A 19,959-nucleotide genomic window follows, 5' to 3' on the forward strand; every position below is an offset into this window, starting at 1 on the left:
GGGGAATTCTGGATGGACTTCAGATCTATCTCCATCCCTTCCGACCGAAAGTGTTGTGACGATGTTAATGGGCCACGAAGGCGGTACAAACGCCGAAATCCGTCGGAGAGGCCGTCATTCCCCTCATCAATGTTTGGATGAAGTCATCATCCGCCGGACAGGAAGACCGCGAACTCCGATGTTTCAGGCCGTGCACCTAACATGATTCAAAGGTTGACATCACATGTGCAATCAAATGAGTAAGCGCCTTCGACTGCAAAATGACCCCTAAAAAGGAGATTATACCTCCGCGGTGTTCCTCACTTCACACCTGTTGACCATTGACTATCACATTCTCCTAGAATATCAATCCAGCTAATTTGACCAATCTATAAAAAATAATGCCGAATACCAACGACAAGTTCGAGATTGCCATCGTCGGCGGTGGTATAGTAGGTCTCATCACGGCGTTAGGTTTGCTCGAGCGGAACATTCCTGTCAAGATATACGAACAGTCACGCTCCTTCCGCGAGATTGGTGCCGGAATTGGCTTCACCTCCAACGCCAGGCAGGCCATGGCTCTGCTGAGCCCTTCCATTGAGAAAGCTGTTGACGCTGTTGCCACGCACAACGGCGAGAATGAAAACGAGCCCGAGGAGTTCCTCCGATTTAATGATGGATACAACTGGGACGAAGCCCACCCTGAAAAAGATGACATGCCACTATATAATCTTGACATCGGACACGAGGGTTTCATTGGGTGTCATCGCGCCCATCTCCTAGACGAGCTGGTCAAGTTTATTCCCGAAGATGTGGTCGAATTCCGTAAGAGATTGGTGAATGTGACCGATCAAGAAGAGGGAGAGAAGGTGCTCTTGCACTTCCAGGACGGCACCACCTCTAGCGCCGATGCAGGTAAGTCTTGCCAGTCATTGATGTCAGATTTGAATACTATTCCACATATCTAGTGTCCTTGTTGCTGATGCTTACAAGTTATTGGATGCGACGGCATCAAGTCCAAAGTCCGACAGTTGGTTCTTGGACCAGACAGTCCCGCCGCATACCCTCATTCCAGCCACAAAGTTGCCTACCGGGCTTTGATACCCATGGATCGTGCAGTAGCCGCCATTGGAAGCTTCAAAGCTTTCAACGAGCATTGTCACACTGGGCCGCGAGCTCATGTCCTGCATTTCCCGTTGGCAGCTGGTACTATCCTCAACTTCGTGGCATTCGCAGATGATACCACGGACTGGGACAGTATGGGCGAGGGAGTCGCCAAAATGACCAGTCTCACCTCGAGGAAAGAAGTTGTTGCAGTATTCAAGGACTGGGGCCCCACGGTCAAGAATCTCATCAACTTGCTGCCAGATGAGGTTACCAAATGGGCCATCTTCGATACTTACGACTATCCTGCTCCAACTTTCGTCAAAGGGAGGCTTTGTCTTGCGGGGGATGCCGCTCATGCCTCCACTCCTCATCACGGAGCTGGCGCGGGTATGGGCGTCGAAGATGCCCTCGCTTTGGCCACTCTTCTCCACAAGGGCACGAAAATACTGCAACATCTACCAAGTCCTAGGCAGGTGGACAAGAGCAACCTTCTAGAAGCCATGTTCCGGGCTTATGATATTGTTCGCCCGCCTCGTGGGAAGTGGTTGGTGAGGAGCAGCCGCGATGCCTGCGAGATTTACGAATGGAACCACCCAGACACTGTGTGTGACTGGGACAAGTGTCTCAAAGACCTCACTGAAAGATCACATAAGATCTGGGATTATGATATCGTGGGGATGATTAGCCAGTTGGAAAGTGAATTTGCGAACCAGGTCCAGTCGCGCCTGCAGCCTCAACGTGACGCTGACTTGTCGAAAGCTATTGCGCCTCTGTCAGTTGGGGATGTTGTTGTGGCATAGAAGTTTGATACAGGGAGCCAATTTTAAACAGCTAAGGAGACGTTGAAAATCTTCATCTCCCTCGATTCTACGGTCTGCGTCATACACCCGAATTGCACCGATTGTTCACAAGTAACGTACACCCGGAGTTCCTAATACCGGCAACTCACCCAGGTTACATGTAAGGATCAGAAAGTAGATATTACGTGATAAAGGGGAGGCAGAAAGCAACATGCCAAAATTGTTGAGGAAAGCCTGCCATAGTCAGCTCTGCGCTTATGACCCAGGCTGAAAATTTGTGAGAAGAAACATTCTGAGCTCTTCATGTCTTCAACTTATGTAATTTGCTCCGAGCTCGGGTCCTGGCCGTACTAGTAAGACGACATCAACGTTGGCAGTGAGCTCATTTAGCGGCCGAGACTAGGGCCGTGAGCCAACCAGACCCCAAATCCTTATGCTGCTTACTATGCACCAAAGACATGATCCAATTTTCTCATTGCTTTCAGAGTCTAGATTGGCGAATTCCTGGGACACTAGCCCCGTTGCGCCAGCCGAGGACCTGTTCACTAATCAGTAACGGTATGCCAATTCACAAGCTCCAGTTAGATACACACGATGCTGGTCTCGGGTTGTTACGAAGGGTCCAATGGTCTGGAAAAGGATCTTGAGAGAAAAAGAAGAAAAGTTGTAGTTCTCACAATCAAAAGTTGTGTATCGTGACTTTCAACTTTCAAAGTCAATGTTCGGGCCACGATTTCTCAACTCAACTTCATTGCAGACTCTTCTCATTGCTTCATCCCACCGCTAGATATCCCACCGGTATATTCCTTGTCACAAGAGATCAGTAATCCCTTAACAACCACAATACCCATAGGCCGAGGGGCATGGCAACCACAATTGAGGTAGCGCTTACACCGAAGAGATATGAATCATTGACAAGAGTCGGTCGTCCGCTCTTTTAACTTTGAAGTCTTCAGTATGAACAGCTGGTCAAGCCCACCTGCCATCCGAATTCCGGAAAGGTAATCAATGACACGGAGTTCAACACCGCCAGACGCCGATATCCCAATCCTCTCGACAGATCTTATCCCGATCCTGCCTGGTATATAGATTTACTTGTCCCAGGGCTGTGGCATTGGGTCGTAGATAGGCCAAGCATCCCCTCATCTCAAACACCCGCAGAAGTCTGCATAAGGCACCATCACCGCTACGAAATGAGCACAACAAGCCAAGCATCTTCCACTAAACCTACGGTGATGGACCGCCCAGAAGAAGATGTTGAAAAAAAGGCCGGCGAGGACAGCACCTCCTTCAAAGATGGTGACCAACAACGGCTTTCATGGGACGACCCTCGCGAATCAAGAAATCCCAAGAACTGGAGCTTTCCGTCAAAGCTCTTTCACACGGCGATTCCATGCTTCTTAGCATTTGAGATGTCGGTTTGACTCCAACTCCCACTTTGGTTGTTCTTGAATCTAACATGAGAGATCTCACAGCACATTCGCAACCTCAATAACAGTCCCCGCGACAAGTCTCATAATGCAAGAGTTCTCCGTCTCACGCACGAAGTCTATCCTCCCTTTGACGCTCTACACACTCGGCCTCGCCATCGGCCCCCTCTTCATCGCACCGTTTTCCGAAGTCATTGGTCGCAAGTGGATTTACGCTGGGTCCTGCACATTTCTCCTCGCGTTCCTCGGGGGTGCGTCGGCGGTAACTACCTTCTCTGGTCTCCTCGCCTGTCGCTTCATAGCCGGGACACTGGGATCAGCCGGTATCGCTGTCGGTGCCGGAACCATTGCAGACGTTTGGGAACTCGGCAAAGGGGGTGGCGCATCACTGTTGTATATTCTTGGCCCGTTTCTGGGGCCAACATTGGGGCCCTTGGCTGGTGCTTACACCTTAAACGACAGAGATAACAACTGGAGATGGACACAATATGTTCTCCTCATGGTTGGCGCGCCGATCTGGGTTGGCGCCATGTTGATGAAGGAGACATCAAAAGCCTGGATTCTGCGCAAAGAGTCGGGAGAAGAACCCATCACTCTCGTACGACTTGGCAGCATTGTGCGGACCGCGGTAATGAGACCGACGAAGATGCTGCTGACTGAGGTCATTGTTTCGTCGCTTGCCATCTACACAGCTTTCGCCTATGCCATGATCTTCAGCTATTTCGGCAGCTGTTCCTATGTCCTCCAGAAGTACTACGGATTTAATCTGAGGGAAGTTGGATTGAGCTTCTTCAGTATCATTATTGGATATTTCCTCGCTACATTCGTCTTTGCGTTTCTCGATGCGAAGTTCAGAGTACCCGCCATTCAGGCTGGCAAAGGATATCCAGAGCAGCGGCTGTATGCAGCGCTTGTTGGTAGCGTCGCTCTCCCTGTGGGATTGTTCTGGTATGCCTGGGAAGCACACCGTGGAGGTCACTGGGCTGCTTTGGTTGCGGCTGGCATCCCTTTTGGGCTTGGTGCTTTTTGTCTATTTGTGAGTTCTGAAACTCCTGATTTCGGTCGGAGACTTTGGCTAACTCACTCAAGTTGTCGGTTATCACCTACATGGTCGACTTTTATGGCCAGAAAGCCGCGGCATCCGGTGAGCTAATCTACCTCATTATGGAAGACCTCCTTTTTCGTTGAAAAGAATACTAATCTTTTTCTCTAGCCCTTGCCGCAAATGGCATTCTTCGATACACCTTGGGAGCCGTCTTTCCCCTGTTCACCATTCAGATGTATGAGAAATTGGGAGTGCACTGGGCTGGCAGCGTATTTGCATTCCTCTCACTGCCCCTGATACCCATCCCCTGGCTTCTTTTCAAGTACGGCGGGAAATTGAGACAAAGAAGCAAGTTTGTGACTGCTTAAGCTTCGGGCTTGGAAACTTTCGTGGTGACCGAGAGCCTTGGAGCAGACAGGGTAAGGTGGGCATTCAGAGCTTGCGCACACACTATTCATTTTGCGCCTGATTTGCATCCCATTTTCTGGTTTCGATTCTATCTTTTTGTGCTTTAGAAATGGTAGTGCGTGCATACATGAGGATGTAAACGTTGTTGCCACCATCACCGAGGTAGCTGCTTCTGGAAGAGACTAAGTAGACATTAGATGCATAGAAGTCTTGAAATGAGATTTGGGAAACCTGGGAAATTAGAAGGCTCAGGACTAGCAAATAGAGCAATTAATTATAGATGTCACAGCCTGAAGAGGTCAAAGAATAATGGCTGAATTGATGATCGTTTTGTTGGTCTTGTTGGGAAGTCTAGCTTTGCCCAAGTTTGAAGGGCCGGGCCCGCTGCTGCGGGCAAGTGTGGTATCAACCAACACACATGCACCTACCCAACCCGAGCCAGCGTCGTCTTACTCACAGAATGTACGGACATAACTAAAAGTCCCTAAAATGTACCTCGGTTACGGTAACATAGCCGGCATGGCAGGCAGGCATCTAGCCAGTGTCACGGATGTACACATGAGTACATGTGCACACAACCTTCACACGACACACAGCCTTATACGCAGGCTTGGTGTGGAGTCAAATCCGAAGGCGTCATGATACAGAATCCAAGTTAGACTAATAATTGCATTAGTGATCAGTGGAGCTATCGGCGCGACTCCAGAGCAGAGCATTGCCTTAATTTGCTAGAGTGACGGAAGAATGTGTACTGTGAGTCTTTGGAAAAAGACTTGCAATGGCTCAGAACACCCAACTATACTTTTCATGCCGCCAAAGCGGAAACCAACAGAAATCTGTATGCGCTGTCATAACATCTCTGGCGCTTATATGCAAGTACATGGGCGGGTAGCTATCTGGTTCATCGCAGCCTCGTTTGGGAAGGATCCGCACAGCCACCTCTGCCGGTGCAAAGGGAAATAGCCCGCATTCGGAGAGTCAGCTCAGAAGCAGGCTGGGGCAAAAATAGAAGATATCGGCTCCGCGTGATAAAAATGTTGGAGTTGAGAGGTGCTTTTTATTCACGAGGGTTTGAAGGCTCGCGGGTCTCAAAATAGGTCATTCTAAAGCACGACAAACGCACGATCGATTTGGACAGAGGATGCAAAATTTTAACATAAAAGGCGATGATTCTTCCATGAGAAAAGACTATTTTTCGGGCAAATGGGCCTGGATTTGCGACAGGACCAAACATCATTTGACTACGTGGCACAATCTACCAGTTGTACTACACGCAAGATGAGGGCCTGCATGTCCCTTTTCGCTTTTCTCTCCATGCTTTCGCTCTTAATGGGCGTTGCTCCAAATTATATTTCCCGTTCACCCAGGCCAGCACCTGCTCCAGTGCCGGGGATCTGGGACGATTTTCTGGACTTCCTCTCCGATGTTATTGATGTTTTGAGCGAGGCTGGGAAAGCCATATGGGTTGAGCTCGATGAAGCCGAGCAGAAGTTGCTCGAAGAGGACGATAGCCTCGTGATTGACGGATGCCACGTTGTGAGATGCGGAGTTGAGCTCGGCTTCACGTCTGCCAAGTGCCTGATTGACGTTGTGGGTACAAAGGGCATAGGCCAGATTGGCAAAAAGGAGAAGCTTGGCTGCTTATATGAGGTAAGTACCATTCTCTAAACTGCTCGTCTCCAAGAGTATCGTCCTACACGACGGATCCATCAGGATGCTAACTGTTCTCTCAAACAGGTCGCCAAGACGATCAATGATATTCAGAGTCATGAACTTTGCGATCACTGTTGGAACGTCATCGAGAACAACGTCCTGCCACAGTAAGACTATGAAGAACTGCCTGTGTGATGGATATTCAAGCTATGGTCCTGGGAAAAGATTTCAGAGCGGTGTGAAGGAATTTGGCCACGAGACCGTGACAGGTTGATGTAGACCTGGCGTCACGGAGATAGTAGGAAATGATCAGAGACTTCAAATTGTAATTTGGTGAATGTATTGTCCCATCGAGAGTGGTATTTGCTTGCATGGTTATGAAGAGGCCTCGAAATAATTAGATAGCTCACCACCGGTGTAGCTATATCCATTGGTGCTCATGCTGGGAATTGAAGTCGGAGCCTGCAGTCGAGTGTATATTGATGCTTGGATCATTAACCCTCCCACTACTTTGCCAGACTAACCTGGGCCCCTGACCCAGGGGGACGCCTCCTAGCCGGTGACAAGAATAGAATTGCCGGGACCCCCATGGGCTACCTTGTAGTGTATATGTGTTGACAATTTATGCAGCGTCGCTTGTTAAAAGGACGGTCGGTACCTGCCTGTTCAGCAAGGTACCTAAAGGTTGTGGGTAAGCAGAATATTAAACGTCTAGTTTCAAAGTGTCTATATGCCCGATCTATAGGGGCACGGAGTGAATACTACATGTGGCACAAGGAGAATCCTAATCACCCCCACCAGGTGAACACATGCATCATCTTGGGATCCAAATCCCTCCATTCCCATATGCCCGATCTCTCAACGTAGCCCCTTCCGTTCTCACACCAGCCAAATGAACCGGTATGCGATCTACCTGCTTTTGAACTCTCTCCCTCGTTTCAACGTATCGATCAGCCAGACTCATTTCGCTCCGCATGGTTCTCATCCGCTCCCGCGTCTCGATCGGGCACCAGTTGTCACGACTCAGACTAGCCACAGCAAGTAAGACATCCGCACCGTAGGCCTCGAGCGCAGCCTCGGAACCAGCAACAGGAGGCGCAGACACCCGCAACTGGCCCATGACAAGAACCTTGAGTTTCGTGTCGAGGAAGAGAGCGCCGCCAAATTCGTGGATCATATGTACCGTGGCGACGTTCTTGGCGGCTACCCGTGGTGTGGCGTACGGGGCAGGGCCGACGGTGATGATGCTCTCGTGCCAGTCTGTCGATATCGCTTCCAATCCAGAGCGCGGAACGACTCTTGCCCAGCCAAAGTAGACGCCGCGCATTCGCATCCTCACGTCTTCGGGTACGCCCTCAAGATTCGCTGTCGGGATACCAAGTTCCATGCCTCCCCTTCCTGTACCGCGAACAACTCTGCCGTCAAACTTGATTGGAAATGGGTCGGTAGGACCGGAGTCGGCACCGATGACTTCGGGAGGCGCCTCTTGGAAACCACCTTCACCAGATTGCCAGGCATCGTATCCTCCGCCTCTCGTGCTGGCATATTGCTCCTCGTATGCCGTAACATGCGTCTTGATACCGGACTTTTCTATGCCCGACTTGGCATATGCGATGTGAGCAGCATGCTTTGTGACAAACTTTGCTTGCGAGATCTTCTTCGTTCTAGACTGCACTACGGCGGCAGCTGGTCCGATGTACTTATTGACAACAGTCGTCGCGACGACAGAGCCCGCCTTGATCCCAAGCTCCAGTGGCATACTGGCAAAGCTTGCGCCACGGGTAACACTCATATCCGTTGACGTACTCGCGACGCGGAAGACGGGACTAGGGCAAAGAACTTTCCTCTTGCTCCCATCCCCGCCGCCTTCAGCGCATAGCACGAGCCGGAAGTACCCATCATCCGCAGCGGCAGGAATGCGCACGACGTGTGTCTCCCTCGGCACATGCTTCGCCAGATTCTTGGGCGCTTTCTTGAGAAACTTCTTCATATCGCGCTGGCAACCTCTTTCGTCGCCTTCGGCCATGGCTGCTGGCTTCCCCTGCGTGGAAGGTGTTACATCGAGCCATGATGTGTTTGCGCCGACGAGGGACTTCAAGTTCATGCCCATGTTCCCTGAGAAGCCCTTTTGCTGGAGCCATATTGTCCGCGTAGGTGGCAGAGGAGCGTCAGAGAAGACTGTGACGGTGACGGAGGTTGACGGGCCGCGGTACCATACAAGGGCGCCTGAATGGCGGAGGATGGAGTAGTGTTTGGTATATTCAAACGGATGACTTATCAGCCCACCCGCAAAATACTTTGTTTCGTCTAGAGCTGTCTGCCAGAAGGTCTTTTCTGTTGATTGGGAGTTTGTTAATGCGGTTTCTGATAAGGGGTAATTGGGAGACAAGGGGGGTCGATGTGCTAATGGGAATGTTTCTGCCGTTATAGGAGGGCCAGGGAAGAAATATCCAGGGCTAGATGGTGTTGGCGATGGAGAAGGGCGGTAGCCTGCCACTGGGAACGTCTGGGCTGATGAGGGGCCAGGAAAGGATGGTCCTTGAAGGGTCGGTGTAGGCGAAGCATTTTTATCTCCCACGAGTGAAGGTGGCGGTGATGGTCGATAAGTTGTATACTCCTTATGGGCAGCGACGGGAGGAATTGCGGGAGAAAAGTGTGATCCCGGGGTTGCCGGACCTGGTGATGGAATCCTGCTGGGTCCGAAATCTGGGGTAGGAGCAGCGAAAGCCAGACGCCCGTTGGCGTCGACTCCAGGGAACTCCTCATAGGCAGGCGGAGGATCGTAGATTGATGTTGCTACAGACTGCCGAATATTCGGCGTCGATCGGGCGGCGCGGAGAGGGCGCTGACGTTGGGGAAAAGGGTCAAAGTTTGGGGGCAGCGGAGGACCCGGCGGAGGGCCCGGCAGGGGTTTGCGCTTGAACGCAGTCTCCATGACGCTTCGGCCGGCGTTCCCGGTCACTCAGATCCTCCAGGCGTGATTGCGGCGGGGACGTATTGTTCCTCAAAGGTCTCTCACTCTTCGGCAGTCTGAGGCTTGGAACTCTGACCTCAAGTGACCGACAATGGAAAGGTGAAGCAGTAGAGTATTGCTGAGGCTACTCCTTTTCGAGACCTCGTATCCTGGGATTGCAAACCCCCTAAGATTGCGATGAATCTGGAAGTGTCTCATCACGTGTCGCCAAGCTGTTAAGTGTTGAGAAGAGCTCATGGGTCTATTGATGCTGTGTAGTCAGCAGCATTCCCTGCTGGGGTCAACTGGCCAAAGCGCCCATATCGCCTCAGTGAGGCTGATGCTGAAAGTTGAAACTGGGCAAGTGATGCGGGAAGATATGGCATAGATTCTCGGGTGGCCTTGATTGAGAATTGAAGGATGGATTTCCCGACCAAGACTAATCGTGTATAGTCCAAAGTCCGTTGAAGGGTTCGGGGGGGTTTCTGATAACCCGCACTTTCCGAAGGAACCTCCCCGATGAACCTTGAGTCTGTCTCTAAGTTAGGTGAAAGTCATTGTGCGCACAGCCCAATACGTAAGAAGAGAATTCGGTTGCCCACAAGCTCTGGGAACCTGACATGGTTTGCCTCCATGTGGGGCTTTTCAGCGGGCATTTCGCCCTTAGAACCAGGAAAGTTCGGTGGTCCACGATTGTCTCTCACGACTAACGGCGTCGGCTGTGCTCCAGGAAGAGTCACAATGCGAGCATGTAAACGTTCTTCAAAGTGTCGACATGTCAGCTGTTCAGCGCTGATGCCGCGAATTCTAGCGCATCAGCCTGTACGCCGCCTCAGCTGAACATAACTCTGTTGATGTGGCACAACCTTGCCGATTTAGTCACTTGTCAGCAACGTTGCCACAAACCGTGGCTCTGCAGCAATCCGGGCATCGGTGCCACGGAGGGGAATATTCGGGGCCGAAGACATCTCCAATTCCTGCCGGCGGAGAGTCTGCCATCTCTCCCAACCCCGCGCCGTGCCCTTGCATATGCACTCCGCGCTACGCCGGCAACACTCGTTCGGGGGCGCGAGTATTCGTAGGTACGTGACCCTGAAGATCATCAAGCTCCATGTGCGTCTGGCGGGCAAGGAGCTGTCATCTAAACGACTCGCGCCAACATCAGTGCAAGCCCGTCTCAAAACAGTTCTTGCCACTTTCACCCATCGTATTCCAGCATTCGCATTCGCACCCTCGCTCGTACCAACGCTACACTCAACAGCGTCCTCGCGTAGAACAAGTTAGGCGAGGCATACATTAGACCATGATCCGGGAGCCTCCAGCAGCCCGAAATCCGCGCCCTCATGGTCAGCGCCGTCAGATGTGTGTGGCCATGAAACGCCGTCCCACCATCCCAAATGCCGTTCTACGCTCAAGCCCCCAACAAACACTACTCCCCCGCCTCGACATTTCGCTGTGCAACGTCACTGGGGATCATCGGACGGGAAGCCGCACTGCTTCAATTGGCTGGAGGTTACACCGTTCATCCCCGGGGCGGGCTCGGCTCCGGTCGTAAACGTGTCTTTCGCGTCTTCGGCGAGCATGCACCCGGAAACAAGTTGTTCGTCTGCATTCGGGCAGATATAAGCTGCTGACCATCCCGCTAATATCATGGGAAAGTATTGGGCAGAAAGAGTTCACTTCCTGTCAGAACCAACTAGCCAACCATCGGGCAATTTGCTAACAACGCTACAACATTCACCATGATTATTCCACACGATATCTCAACTTTAGGTAACGTGCGGCTCGCAGTCGCTTTGCCAATCGTCCTCGCTGCTTTGGTGAGTCTTGGCGGAGTTGTTACATTGATGTTAGAAAGTCACATGTTGATCGGCGACACAGGGGGTTTTCCGTCTGATCTCAAGGGTGGTCTACAATATTTACTTCCACCCACTCAAAGACTACCCTGGCCCGAAGCTCCATGCCGCTACTCGGATCCCGCTCAGCCGAATGATCACCAGTGGTAAAGCTCACAAGAGACTGGCAGAGCTTCACAACAAATACGGACCAGTTGTTAGGCTCGGCCCAGACACGATTGACTGGGCCGATCCGCGCGCTTTCAAGGACTTGATGGGCCACAGCAAGGGTGGCGGTGGCATGGAGAACTACAAAGACCCCGTCAACGCCAGATACAAGCCTCACAGCATCATCAACTCTGGCCGCGAGGATCATGCACGTATTCGCCGCGTTCTGGCCCACGGATTCTCCGCCCAGGCTATGGTCGATCAGCAACCTCTCATCCAAACGCAGATCGACTTGTTAATTCGGCGACTTCATGAGAATTGCGAGGACGGAGGAAAGGCGCTGAACATGGTTTCCTGGTATAATTGGACAACCTTTGATATCATCGGAGATCTGGCTTTTGGTGAGCCATTTGGTTGTCTTGAGAATTCGGACTATCACCCTTGGGTGTCGATCATTTTCGACAACATCCATGCTGGTGTATGGCGGAATCAGTTCCAGAGGTATTGGATTACGCGTCCATTTGCCAAGTGGTTGATTCCGAAAGAATTGAAGAACAAGACAAAGTTCCACAATGATATGAGCCAGGAGAAGGTTCAACGTCGCATGGCACTGGGGGAATCAAGGCCCGACTTTGTCCAGTCTATGATGATGAAGGAAGGCCCCTTGGTAAGTCTGGCCCATAACCTCTGTTATATCGTGTTCCATACATCAGGGTAGCGAAACTGACAGAATTGTTGTTTAGGCAATGTCAAAACCGGAGATTGAGCAAACTGCAGATACTTTGATCATCGCCGGCTCAGAGACGACGGCATCAGTGCTTTCGGGAGTGACTTACTTCCTCACCATGCACCCCGGAGCCATGACCAAATTGACACAAGAAGTCCGCACTTCATTCAGCTCGGAGCAAGAAATTGACGTTCTCAGCGGTCAAAAACTCCGTTACATGCTCGCAGTACTCGACGAGAGTATGCGCGTCTACCCAGTCGTTCCAATGGGCCTCACTCGAGTTGTGAAGCCGGGTGGTGACTACATCTGCGAGAGATTCGTGCCTGCTGGTGTAAGTTTCTTCCGAGTCTACAGGTATTGTGTTGCTAATCAAGTCCAAACAGACGAGAGTGATGGTCTCTCAATGGCCCATGTACCACAACGAGAAGTATTTCGTAGAGCCCAACTCTTTCATCCCTGAAAGGTGGCTTGGAGATTCGCGCTTCGAGAATGATGATAGAGCGGCACTTCAGCCATTCTCTTTTGGTCCTCGAAACTGCATCGGCCGGAAGTACGTGAACCTAAATAATTTGTGGAACATGAAACAGTACTGACTTGATTCTCACAGTCTGGCCATGTCTGAGATGCGAGTCATCCTTGCAAGAGTCATTTGGAACTTCGATATGCAAATTGCGGACGACAGCAAGAACTGGACAGATCAACAGCTATTTGGCTTATGGAAAAAGGGTCCTCTCAACGTGAGATTAACACCTCGGAAGGCAGAGTGAGAGCTGGTCTCAAGGGGAATCTCAAACAACGCACCTTGCATCGCTTGCGGAAGCTTTTGTCCACGGGCTTACATACGGTTTTGGCTTCAAACGACGACAAGATTGAAAACACTTAAATACCTAGTGCATAATACCATTTTTCTTGTCTCTACAGCTTCGACTTGAACGCAAGCTTCAATTGATCTTCAGCCTTCTTAGTCTCTTTCTTCCACCACTCAATTCTGGCGTCGAGAACCTCTGAGAACGCTTCGAGCCACTTTGGGTCGAACTTTGGCAAAACTCTGCCTGTAGTCCCCTGCGCAGGCTCACCGGCGATTGCCCGCAATGCCTCAAAGTATTGCTCAAAGTCGGGTGCCAGAGTGAAGAAGGGAACGCCGTCGCCTTTGTACGCCAACCTGTCCTTTTCCCACTTTTCCTGCTCAAGTCGAGGGGGCAACTTCGCGCGGCCCGCAAAGACTCGTGCTGCTGCGACGGCCTGCCACTCGAAGACGCGAAAAGTAAAGCCGCCAGTTACCTACGTGTGAGTCAGTCACCAGTTCTCCAGACACGTAGTGCTGAAAGCTCACCATTCCAACGAATGCAAGGGTGGGATCATTGGTGTTGAAGACATGCTGGTAAAGTCCAGGAACTCGCCTGTTCTCCACCTTCTGCTTGGGCAAAAATGGGAAGCTAAAGTCATAACCCGTCGCAAAGACGACGGCATCGACACCATCCACGCTACTTCCGTCACTAAACGTGATATGTCCACTTTTAGGACAGAAATTGATGAGCTGTGGCTTGATGGCAATATCGGGGTGGGTGAAAGGCGCCCACCCGAATGCGGCCAGTGGTTCTCTGAGAGATGCAATGACTGGCTTTTGAGAGACCAGTCGAATGTCGTGTAGCGCATCAAATGCAGAAACAGAGCCTCCGACAATAATGACTTTCTGTGGAAAATTAGCTCCGACCTCGAAATGTCAAGTCAATGGTCGCTAGCATACCTTGTCCCGGAACTCTTCAGGGTCACGGAAATGCTTGCTGTGCTTAATTCTGCCGGGGAACTTTTCATCGAATTCGACAAGACCAGGGATATCGGGGATGTAAGGCAAGTAGAAATGACCTGATGCCGCAATCACCGCATCAAAGCTTTCTTGCCACCAGTAGTCCTTTGACTTTCCCGGCACCACCTTTCGCAGCGTGAGAACCCACTGGTCCCCTTTCTTTTCGGCAAGCTCAACCGTGGTGCTGAACTCGACCAACTTATCGTGGCCCCCACGAGTAAAGATTCCTTCCACCCATTCTCTAATAAGTTCTCGATGTCTGAATGGGGCGCCTGGGCCATATTGCGCCAGGGTCCGGTCGGACAAGATCTGGGGTATTGGCTCTTGCGTAAACGCCATGACTGCAGGTGTGATATTGCTGTGCAGCGTCTCATGAACACCAGTGTCTGAGTATCGGAATTGGTGAGAGTTATTCTTTTCAGATCTCGGCGTCTCTGCAGGAAAGCCTCCAGGGATCTCGATGGAGGCATTTGCACGTTGTTCGACTAAGGCGCGCAAGGACGGGATTCGGGGCGGCAGTTCTGGAGTAAAGACCCTGCAGACTCGTAGGTCAGATCTTGCTCGAATTCTCAATTGACATGAAGGTTAAGTCTTTCGATGCTTTACTCACCAGGTTCCTCCAGCCAGGTCGCGCCGTTCGAAGACGCGTACAACATCAAACGCCTGTTCCTTCACCAGAGCGTCCGTTGCGATGGCCCCAGCCGGACCGGCCCCAATAACAGCCACCCTTCTCACTTTCTTAGGCATTTTAGAGATCCGAGGTCGCTATGCGGTGGTCTGAATTCTTGGAGAAAGAGAAATTGAGAGCGACATTCGTCAATATGCGTTGGTAAGTAGTTCCGAAGCATAATTCCACCTCCGCAGCGTTCCATCTGAATTGTCTCTTCGGACATTGAACTGCCTCCCGAGTCTCCGTTGGCGATATCGGTTACAACAACAGCTCATGTCGGCCATGGTCCGACATGTCGTGATAAGATCCCTCAATCGACATGTGCAGCTTACCAACGCCGCCCATAAGGGTGGGGTCCGTTGGTGATTGCATCACAGCCCCTGAAGAAAACGCAACGCGGACTTGATTCTCCTCCGGATTGAGTGCGCGTGTTACGTTTCAATTCTTTCACCCGAATTAGGAGCAGGCACTAACGCGACTCTTAGCCTGCAAGGCGATTTTCTTTTCAAGTGATCACTGCATCTATCTCGTCTTGAACAGAAATGTTCACATGAACGGTTTTTTTCAACTCTCGATTCATGATCAAATCCGCAACGATCGACAGTGATGATGTTTGAGAAAACTTGTAAGATCAATTCAAAAATACAACAATATTATGAAATGTAACATAGAACTCTGTGTGAGTCGAAATTTGACGATCACAAAACGTATCTGAAGTGCTTGTTCTCCTTGTCGGTTAAGTCCTTAAATGCGAGCCTATCTCGCTCACATTCGTCCAGGTTCAGAGCCTCTCGCCTCCTATTTTCTCTCGAAAGTATGAAATAAAGACCCGATGCAGACAGAATAGTGATACAGTAGCTAGAAGATTGCTATTAGAAGAGTTTTAATAACCCAGACCGAGTTTTGACGTACCATATAGTCAACCCCGTCCAGAGCTCTGGGTAATGTTGCGCTTTAGTCTCGCTTTTCACAAGCTGAGGACCGATAATGTTCCCAACGCAGTATGCAACAAATACGGCAGACGCCATATAACTCTTCTTGGTTTCTCCTGCAACGTTGCTGGCACCCAGAGTGACCGTTAAGCTGACGACAGGCCCAAAGAAGCCGATCAGTGAGTACCCGACAACAGGCGCAACCGGTCGATAGCCCCAGTCTGATTTCCATATAATGATGAAACCTGCGATTACAGGTAAAGTGCAGCCTATAAGCACCGGGATCCGGATGTTGCGATACTTGGAGCAAACCCAACCAGCCAGTGGAATACCAATTGCGCAAATTGCACCCAGCGGAAACTGAAAGAGAATGCTGTCCAAAGCCGAGTAACCGAATGTTGAAACAATGAGGGGGCCGAACCCAGACACGGCCCCGTTGACCGTATACCTAATAACTAGTTAGTGTTCGTCTATGGAAGAATCTTCTTCGGAGTCCTATTACCCTGAGGCCATTGTCAAAGCAACTAGCCAAACCTTGACATCCAGCAGTGCTTCTGTTATTTGACTCATTTTGATAGTTTGGTTCTTCACGCCAGTCTGTCCCTGACGCAGCCTTTCAACTGCGACAAGTCGCTCTTCCGGGCTGAGGAACCAAGCGGTCAGGGGAGAGTTAGGAAGGAAGAAACACCAAATGCCAAACAGGAACGTTAAACCTCCAGCGAGTACATAGATGTATTGCCATGAATTCAAGGAGCCCCCTTGTATTTGAGCAAACCCGTAGTTAAGGGCGCTTCCGATAATGGTGAACCAGCCCGTTCCGGAAAACCACCAACTCTGGCGGAGCGCTTGTTCGCTTTGAGTGTAATAGCCGCTGACAGTAGTCATGAAAGCTGTTGGGATGATAGACTCGGTGAATCCTATATCACAGCATTAGTTGACCGCCAGTCTAAGCTGCAACCTGTCATCATATCGCAGCTCATCGATTATTGGTTCAGTGATAAGAACTCACCAAGAAAGAAGCGCTGAACAAGGAGACCTTGCCAAGTGGTCACTCCCGCCGTCGAAGCACAAATGACTGCCCAAATCATGACAACTGGGCCGAGCATCCATCTAGTATTGAAGCGTTGAAGCAAGTACGTCATCGGGTACGAGCCAATCAGCTGGCCAAAATAGAAGATCGATGTCGCCCAACTCAGTCTGGTTGTATCGGTCTTTGGTGGCGTAAAAGAGGTGTCGACTACGGACAGGTGCAGGTCACCCGTCATGCCGAATAGAGCAGCACTTCCAAGAATTGCCTACATGTTTTTGTGAGTTGTGTTCGAACTTGAGAACGGTTCTCAAGAGCTTACCTTGTCATAGTATACCAACCCATAGCCTTGATCGCATCGCCCCTTGTCAGCATACTGGCCTGTAGGTATTGAGGAGTCATGGGCTTTGTGTAAGAGGTACATATACATACCTATCACCATGGCCGGCATCAGAAAAAGATCAATTTTCCGAAGCACACGCTTCTCAACAATATGGTCAATGGCAAGAGCTTCCTCTCCAATCGCTTCCAAATTGATGGACGTTTCAGGTGCATATTTGTCGTCTCCTCCTGTCGTTGTAAAAGGTTCATCGTCGGGGGCCGTATGGAGGCTTTCATTGGTATTGCCGGCTGTCATTCTGACGGGTTCTGGGTTTCTATAACTTCGTAAGTATCAAGAGTAGTTTTGAGACATGACGTGGTTCAGCCCACACTCGTCGAATTCTTGTTGACCACAAAATTTAAATTGATATCGGAATGGGCTTCAAGACTGCAAAGATAGTCCATGCGACACCGAGAGCCTTCTCTTTCGGTGCCATCTCCCGGAGACGCCTCGACGCACACACTTTTAGCAGATTGCCTCATTTGTGTCCATCCTGACGAATGCCTCGGCCCCACAGCGATGCATCCTCTGTCAAGGGCCAACTTTTAGATAAGACGGCACATTTGTAAACATTCAACGGAAAGCCTCAGTATTCGTGATCTGGTTGTAGCATCCCGACATCGGCTTTGCTCTGTTTCCAAATAATCCAGGCCAATACCACGCAACACCCATACACAGAGCCTGCATGTCATCATTGTGAGGTCTACAGACATAATAGTAGGAGCCTAAGGATTACCAATGCTGTGCTTGGAACCTTGAACCGCAGGACTTTCAAAGGTGAGATATATGGGGTGCGTGCTGCGCGCAATCCTATGTATATACCACACTGTTCATCAGACCTTGCAGGTACTATATCAATTCAAAGACTGGCCATTCTTGGTGGAGCAGGCTGTCACGGAAGTGCAAGCCTCTCCTCTCTCTTTCTTTGCCACAATGACAACCTCGATCTCACAGACAGCTTCAGTTCCTTACGTTCAAGCTCCTGAGACAACTGAGCAACTGGATTGGGCAGATCTGGTGGCCTTAGACCTATCCAAGTTTGACAAGCCTGGGGGAAAACAAGAGCTTGCAGAAGAATTCGCGAGAGCGATTGAACAGATAGGTACCGCCACCGTTCATGTTTACACCTAAACCTTTTTATCACATTCATTGGACAGAGTTGATAACTGATGTACCATCATCCAGGCTTCTTTTACGTCATCAATCACGGACTCAGCCGGGAAGATATCGACCAACAGTATGCTCTAGCTTCCACCGTTCTTGGCTTACCAAACGAATACAAGCAACCGTTTAGAGCAGCACTCGAGGCCGGCAACTTCAATGGTTGGAAACCCCCGGGGACCCGGGAGCTGATCCCTGGTATTCGGGACAATTTTGAGATATACAATATCCCTAAGTTCATCCCCGAGCATGCATCGCAACCACATCCCAACGTAGTGAAAGAAAACTTGGCAACAATCGAGAGATTTTCCCGGTACGTCAACGACAGAATCGTGAGGAAACTTCTAGTCATATTCGCCTTGGCACTTGGCCTCGAAGACGAAGAGTGGTTCGTTAAGAAGCATCGATATGAGAAGTCTAGCGGTGACCATCTCCGCTACATGAAGTACTACGCGAGAAGTGAAGAGGATAACCGAAAGCTTGGTGGTGTTTGGTTGAAGGGGTAAGAATTTCTCCAGTAAATTGGATTTCTGATCGATTCATGAGGAAAGTCAAACATGTGACCGATACTGACAGAGGGAATCAAGACATTCGGATATGGGTAGTTTGACCTTGCTTTTCCGACAACCTGTTGCTGCACTTCAGGTCCTCACAAATGATGGGACATGGAAGTGGGTACGACCACAGACGGATGCGCTTACTGTCAATATTGCCGATGCATTGCAATTCCTCACGAGTAAGTGGGGCGGTGATTAAAGATCCCAAACATCGTGATCACTGACCCTTCCGTAGATGGCTATCTGAAGTCCAGCATCCACAGAGTGGTCGCTCCACCGAAAGACCAAGCGCACATTGATCGTCTGGGGGTGATCTACATGGTTCGGATAGAAGATGACACAGACCTTATACCGATCAAGGAATCTCCCCTCCTACAGAAACTTGGCCTCACTGAAGGCGCGGTACTTGGAAGTGATGGTAAGCCAGTGAAGGCGGGGGAATGGGTGAGAGAAAGGATCATCAAAAATATTGGCGCCACGAGCCAGTCCAATGGCGACAACCTGGTCAATGATCTTGAGGTCATTAAGGGCGTCAAGACAACATACTTTGATTGAGCTTGATGCTAAAGTCGACACAATAGATTGTGACCATTGCCGTTTGTTCATGGCTATGCATTTCAGTCTTGATCTCAATTAGGCACGCAGAGCAAGTTGATACAGTATTGCGTACGCCGTAGATGCTGACTCCGTTCGCGTCACATAAATACGTAGATTTTCTTGGCGGTGCATGGTGGCGCACCTTTGATTCAGTGCCATACCGCCGATCCCGCCGACAAGAATGCTTCAACATTTGAGACTATTGTACCAAATCTTGGGGAACAGTCTTGGGGTCGCCGAGTAATTTCGGACAAAAGCGTGGGACTCCCATTCCATGATGTGTTTCTGAGCCGAAAACCTTGCCACTTTGCAACCTTCGTCTTTTATCAAACGCAACGACTCGGAACGAAACAGCCAACTCAACATCGGGCATTAAAAATCATTAACCTGGAATCTCCATCAAGGATTTTCTGCAACCGAGAGGTACAACAGCATTCTTCAAAATTTGACTACACTAGAGCCCACCTACAATATGTCTGGCATTCCGTTCACCGCAGGCATGGAGGCATCTAACAAAAGACCTCCACATAACGGCCCCGGCCCAGCGTTCGAACCCGGCCCCGCCGATATCAAAGCAGCAAAAATGGCCGAGCGCAAAGCCGAGAAAGAGCAGCGGCGCGAAAACGGAGATCTGTCTCGCACAGAAAGCCTTATACAGACAATGAAAGATAAGCTCTCGCCCGACTCCAGTACGCCTAAGAAGCCAAGGATAGAGAGAGAC

The 19,959-nt window shown here is 50.4% G+C and overlaps 8 protein-coding genes across 8 annotated transcripts; 5 read left to right on the plus strand and 3 right to left on the minus strand.

The window, feature by feature from the left end:
* Positions 1–380: 380 nt before the first annotated feature.
* On the plus strand, positions 381–2,152 carry BDP55DRAFT_608542 (uncharacterized protein; the record flags this gene model as incomplete). Its single annotated transcript, XM_060571140.1, has 2 exons — positions 381–894; positions 973–2,152. The coding sequence occupies 2 exons, from the start codon at positions 381–383 to the stop codon at positions 1,884–1,886; spliced, it is 1,428 nt and encodes a 475-aa protein (XP_060430886.1). The 3' UTR covers positions 1,887–2,152.
* Positions 2,153–3,121: 969 nt separating this feature from the next.
* On the plus strand, positions 3,122–4,729 carry BDP55DRAFT_693148 (major facilitator superfamily domain-containing protein; the record flags this gene model as incomplete). Its single annotated transcript, XM_060577195.1, has 3 exons — positions 3,122–3,300; positions 3,362–4,290; positions 4,530–4,729. The coding sequence occupies 3 exons, from the start codon at positions 3,122–3,124 to the stop codon at positions 4,727–4,729; spliced, it is 1,308 nt and encodes a 435-aa protein (XP_060430887.1).
* Positions 4,730–5,838: 1,109 nt separating this feature from the next.
* BDP55DRAFT_714580 (uncharacterized protein) lies at positions 5,839–6,696 on the plus strand (the record flags this gene model as incomplete). The annotated part of the gene is made up of 3 exons (XM_060578272.1): positions 5,839–6,419; positions 6,507–6,589; positions 6,630–6,696. Exons 1-3 carry the CDS (start codon positions 5,973–5,975, stop codon positions 6,694–6,696), a joined length of 597 nt encoding a protein of 198 aa, XP_060430888.1. The 5' UTR covers positions 5,839–5,972.
* A 540-nt stretch (positions 6,697–7,236) lies between these two features.
* Positions 7,237–9,285, minus strand: BDP55DRAFT_523461 (uncharacterized protein; the record flags this gene model as incomplete). Its single annotated transcript, XM_060567790.1, has 1 exon — positions 7,237–9,285. A coding segment is annotated over one exon (2,049 nt), but the record flags the coding sequence as incomplete, so codon positions are not given.
* A 1,832-nt stretch (positions 9,286–11,117) lies between these two features.
* On the plus strand, positions 11,118–12,872 carry BDP55DRAFT_549831 (cytochrome P450; the record flags this gene model as incomplete). Its single annotated transcript, XM_060568967.1, has 5 exons — positions 11,118–11,195; positions 11,257–12,045; positions 12,122–12,436; positions 12,489–12,655; positions 12,713–12,872. The coding sequence occupies 5 exons, from the start codon at positions 11,118–11,120 to the stop codon at positions 12,870–12,872; spliced, it is 1,509 nt and encodes a 502-aa protein (XP_060430890.1).
* Positions 12,873–13,020: 148 nt separating this feature from the next.
* On the minus strand, positions 13,021–14,782 carry BDP55DRAFT_767602 (thiol-specific monooxygenase; the record flags this gene model as incomplete). The annotated part of the gene is made up of 4 exons (XM_060580994.1): positions 14,523–14,782; positions 13,853–14,447; positions 13,439–13,798; positions 13,021–13,386 (listed from the first exon to the last, which is right to left on the minus strand). Exons 1-4 carry the CDS (start codon positions 14,657–14,659, stop codon positions 13,021–13,023), a joined length of 1,458 nt encoding a protein of 485 aa, XP_060430891.1. The 5' UTR covers positions 14,660–14,782.
* A 498-nt stretch (positions 14,783–15,280) lies between these two features.
* Positions 15,281–17,178, minus strand: BDP55DRAFT_550103 (major facilitator superfamily domain-containing protein; the record flags this gene model as incomplete). Its single annotated transcript, XM_060568986.1, has 6 exons — positions 15,281–15,440; positions 15,495–15,962; positions 16,017–16,431; positions 16,524–16,809; positions 16,864–16,889; positions 16,974–17,178. The coding sequence occupies 6 exons, from the start codon at positions 17,176–17,178 to the stop codon at positions 15,281–15,283; spliced, it is 1,560 nt and encodes a 519-aa protein (XP_060430892.1).
* Positions 17,179–17,856: 678 nt separating this feature from the next.
* On the plus strand, positions 17,857–19,196 carry BDP55DRAFT_630974 (putative 1-aminocyclopropane-1-carboxylate oxidase; the record flags this gene model as incomplete). Its single annotated transcript, XM_060572230.1, has 4 exons — positions 17,857–18,025; positions 18,109–18,586; positions 18,663–18,820; positions 18,877–19,196. The coding sequence occupies 4 exons, from the start codon at positions 17,857–17,859 to the stop codon at positions 19,194–19,196; spliced, it is 1,125 nt and encodes a 374-aa protein (XP_060430893.1).
* Between the last annotated feature and the right edge of the window lie 763 nt (positions 19,197–19,959).

This window comes from Colletotrichum godetiae (genome assembly GCF_030913485.1).
Source record: "Colletotrichum godetiae strain CBS 193.32 chromosome Unknown BDP55scaffold_16, whole genome shotgun sequence".
NCBI classification, from domain to species: domain Eukaryota; kingdom Fungi; phylum Ascomycota; class Sordariomycetes; order Glomerellales; family Glomerellaceae; genus Colletotrichum; species Colletotrichum godetiae.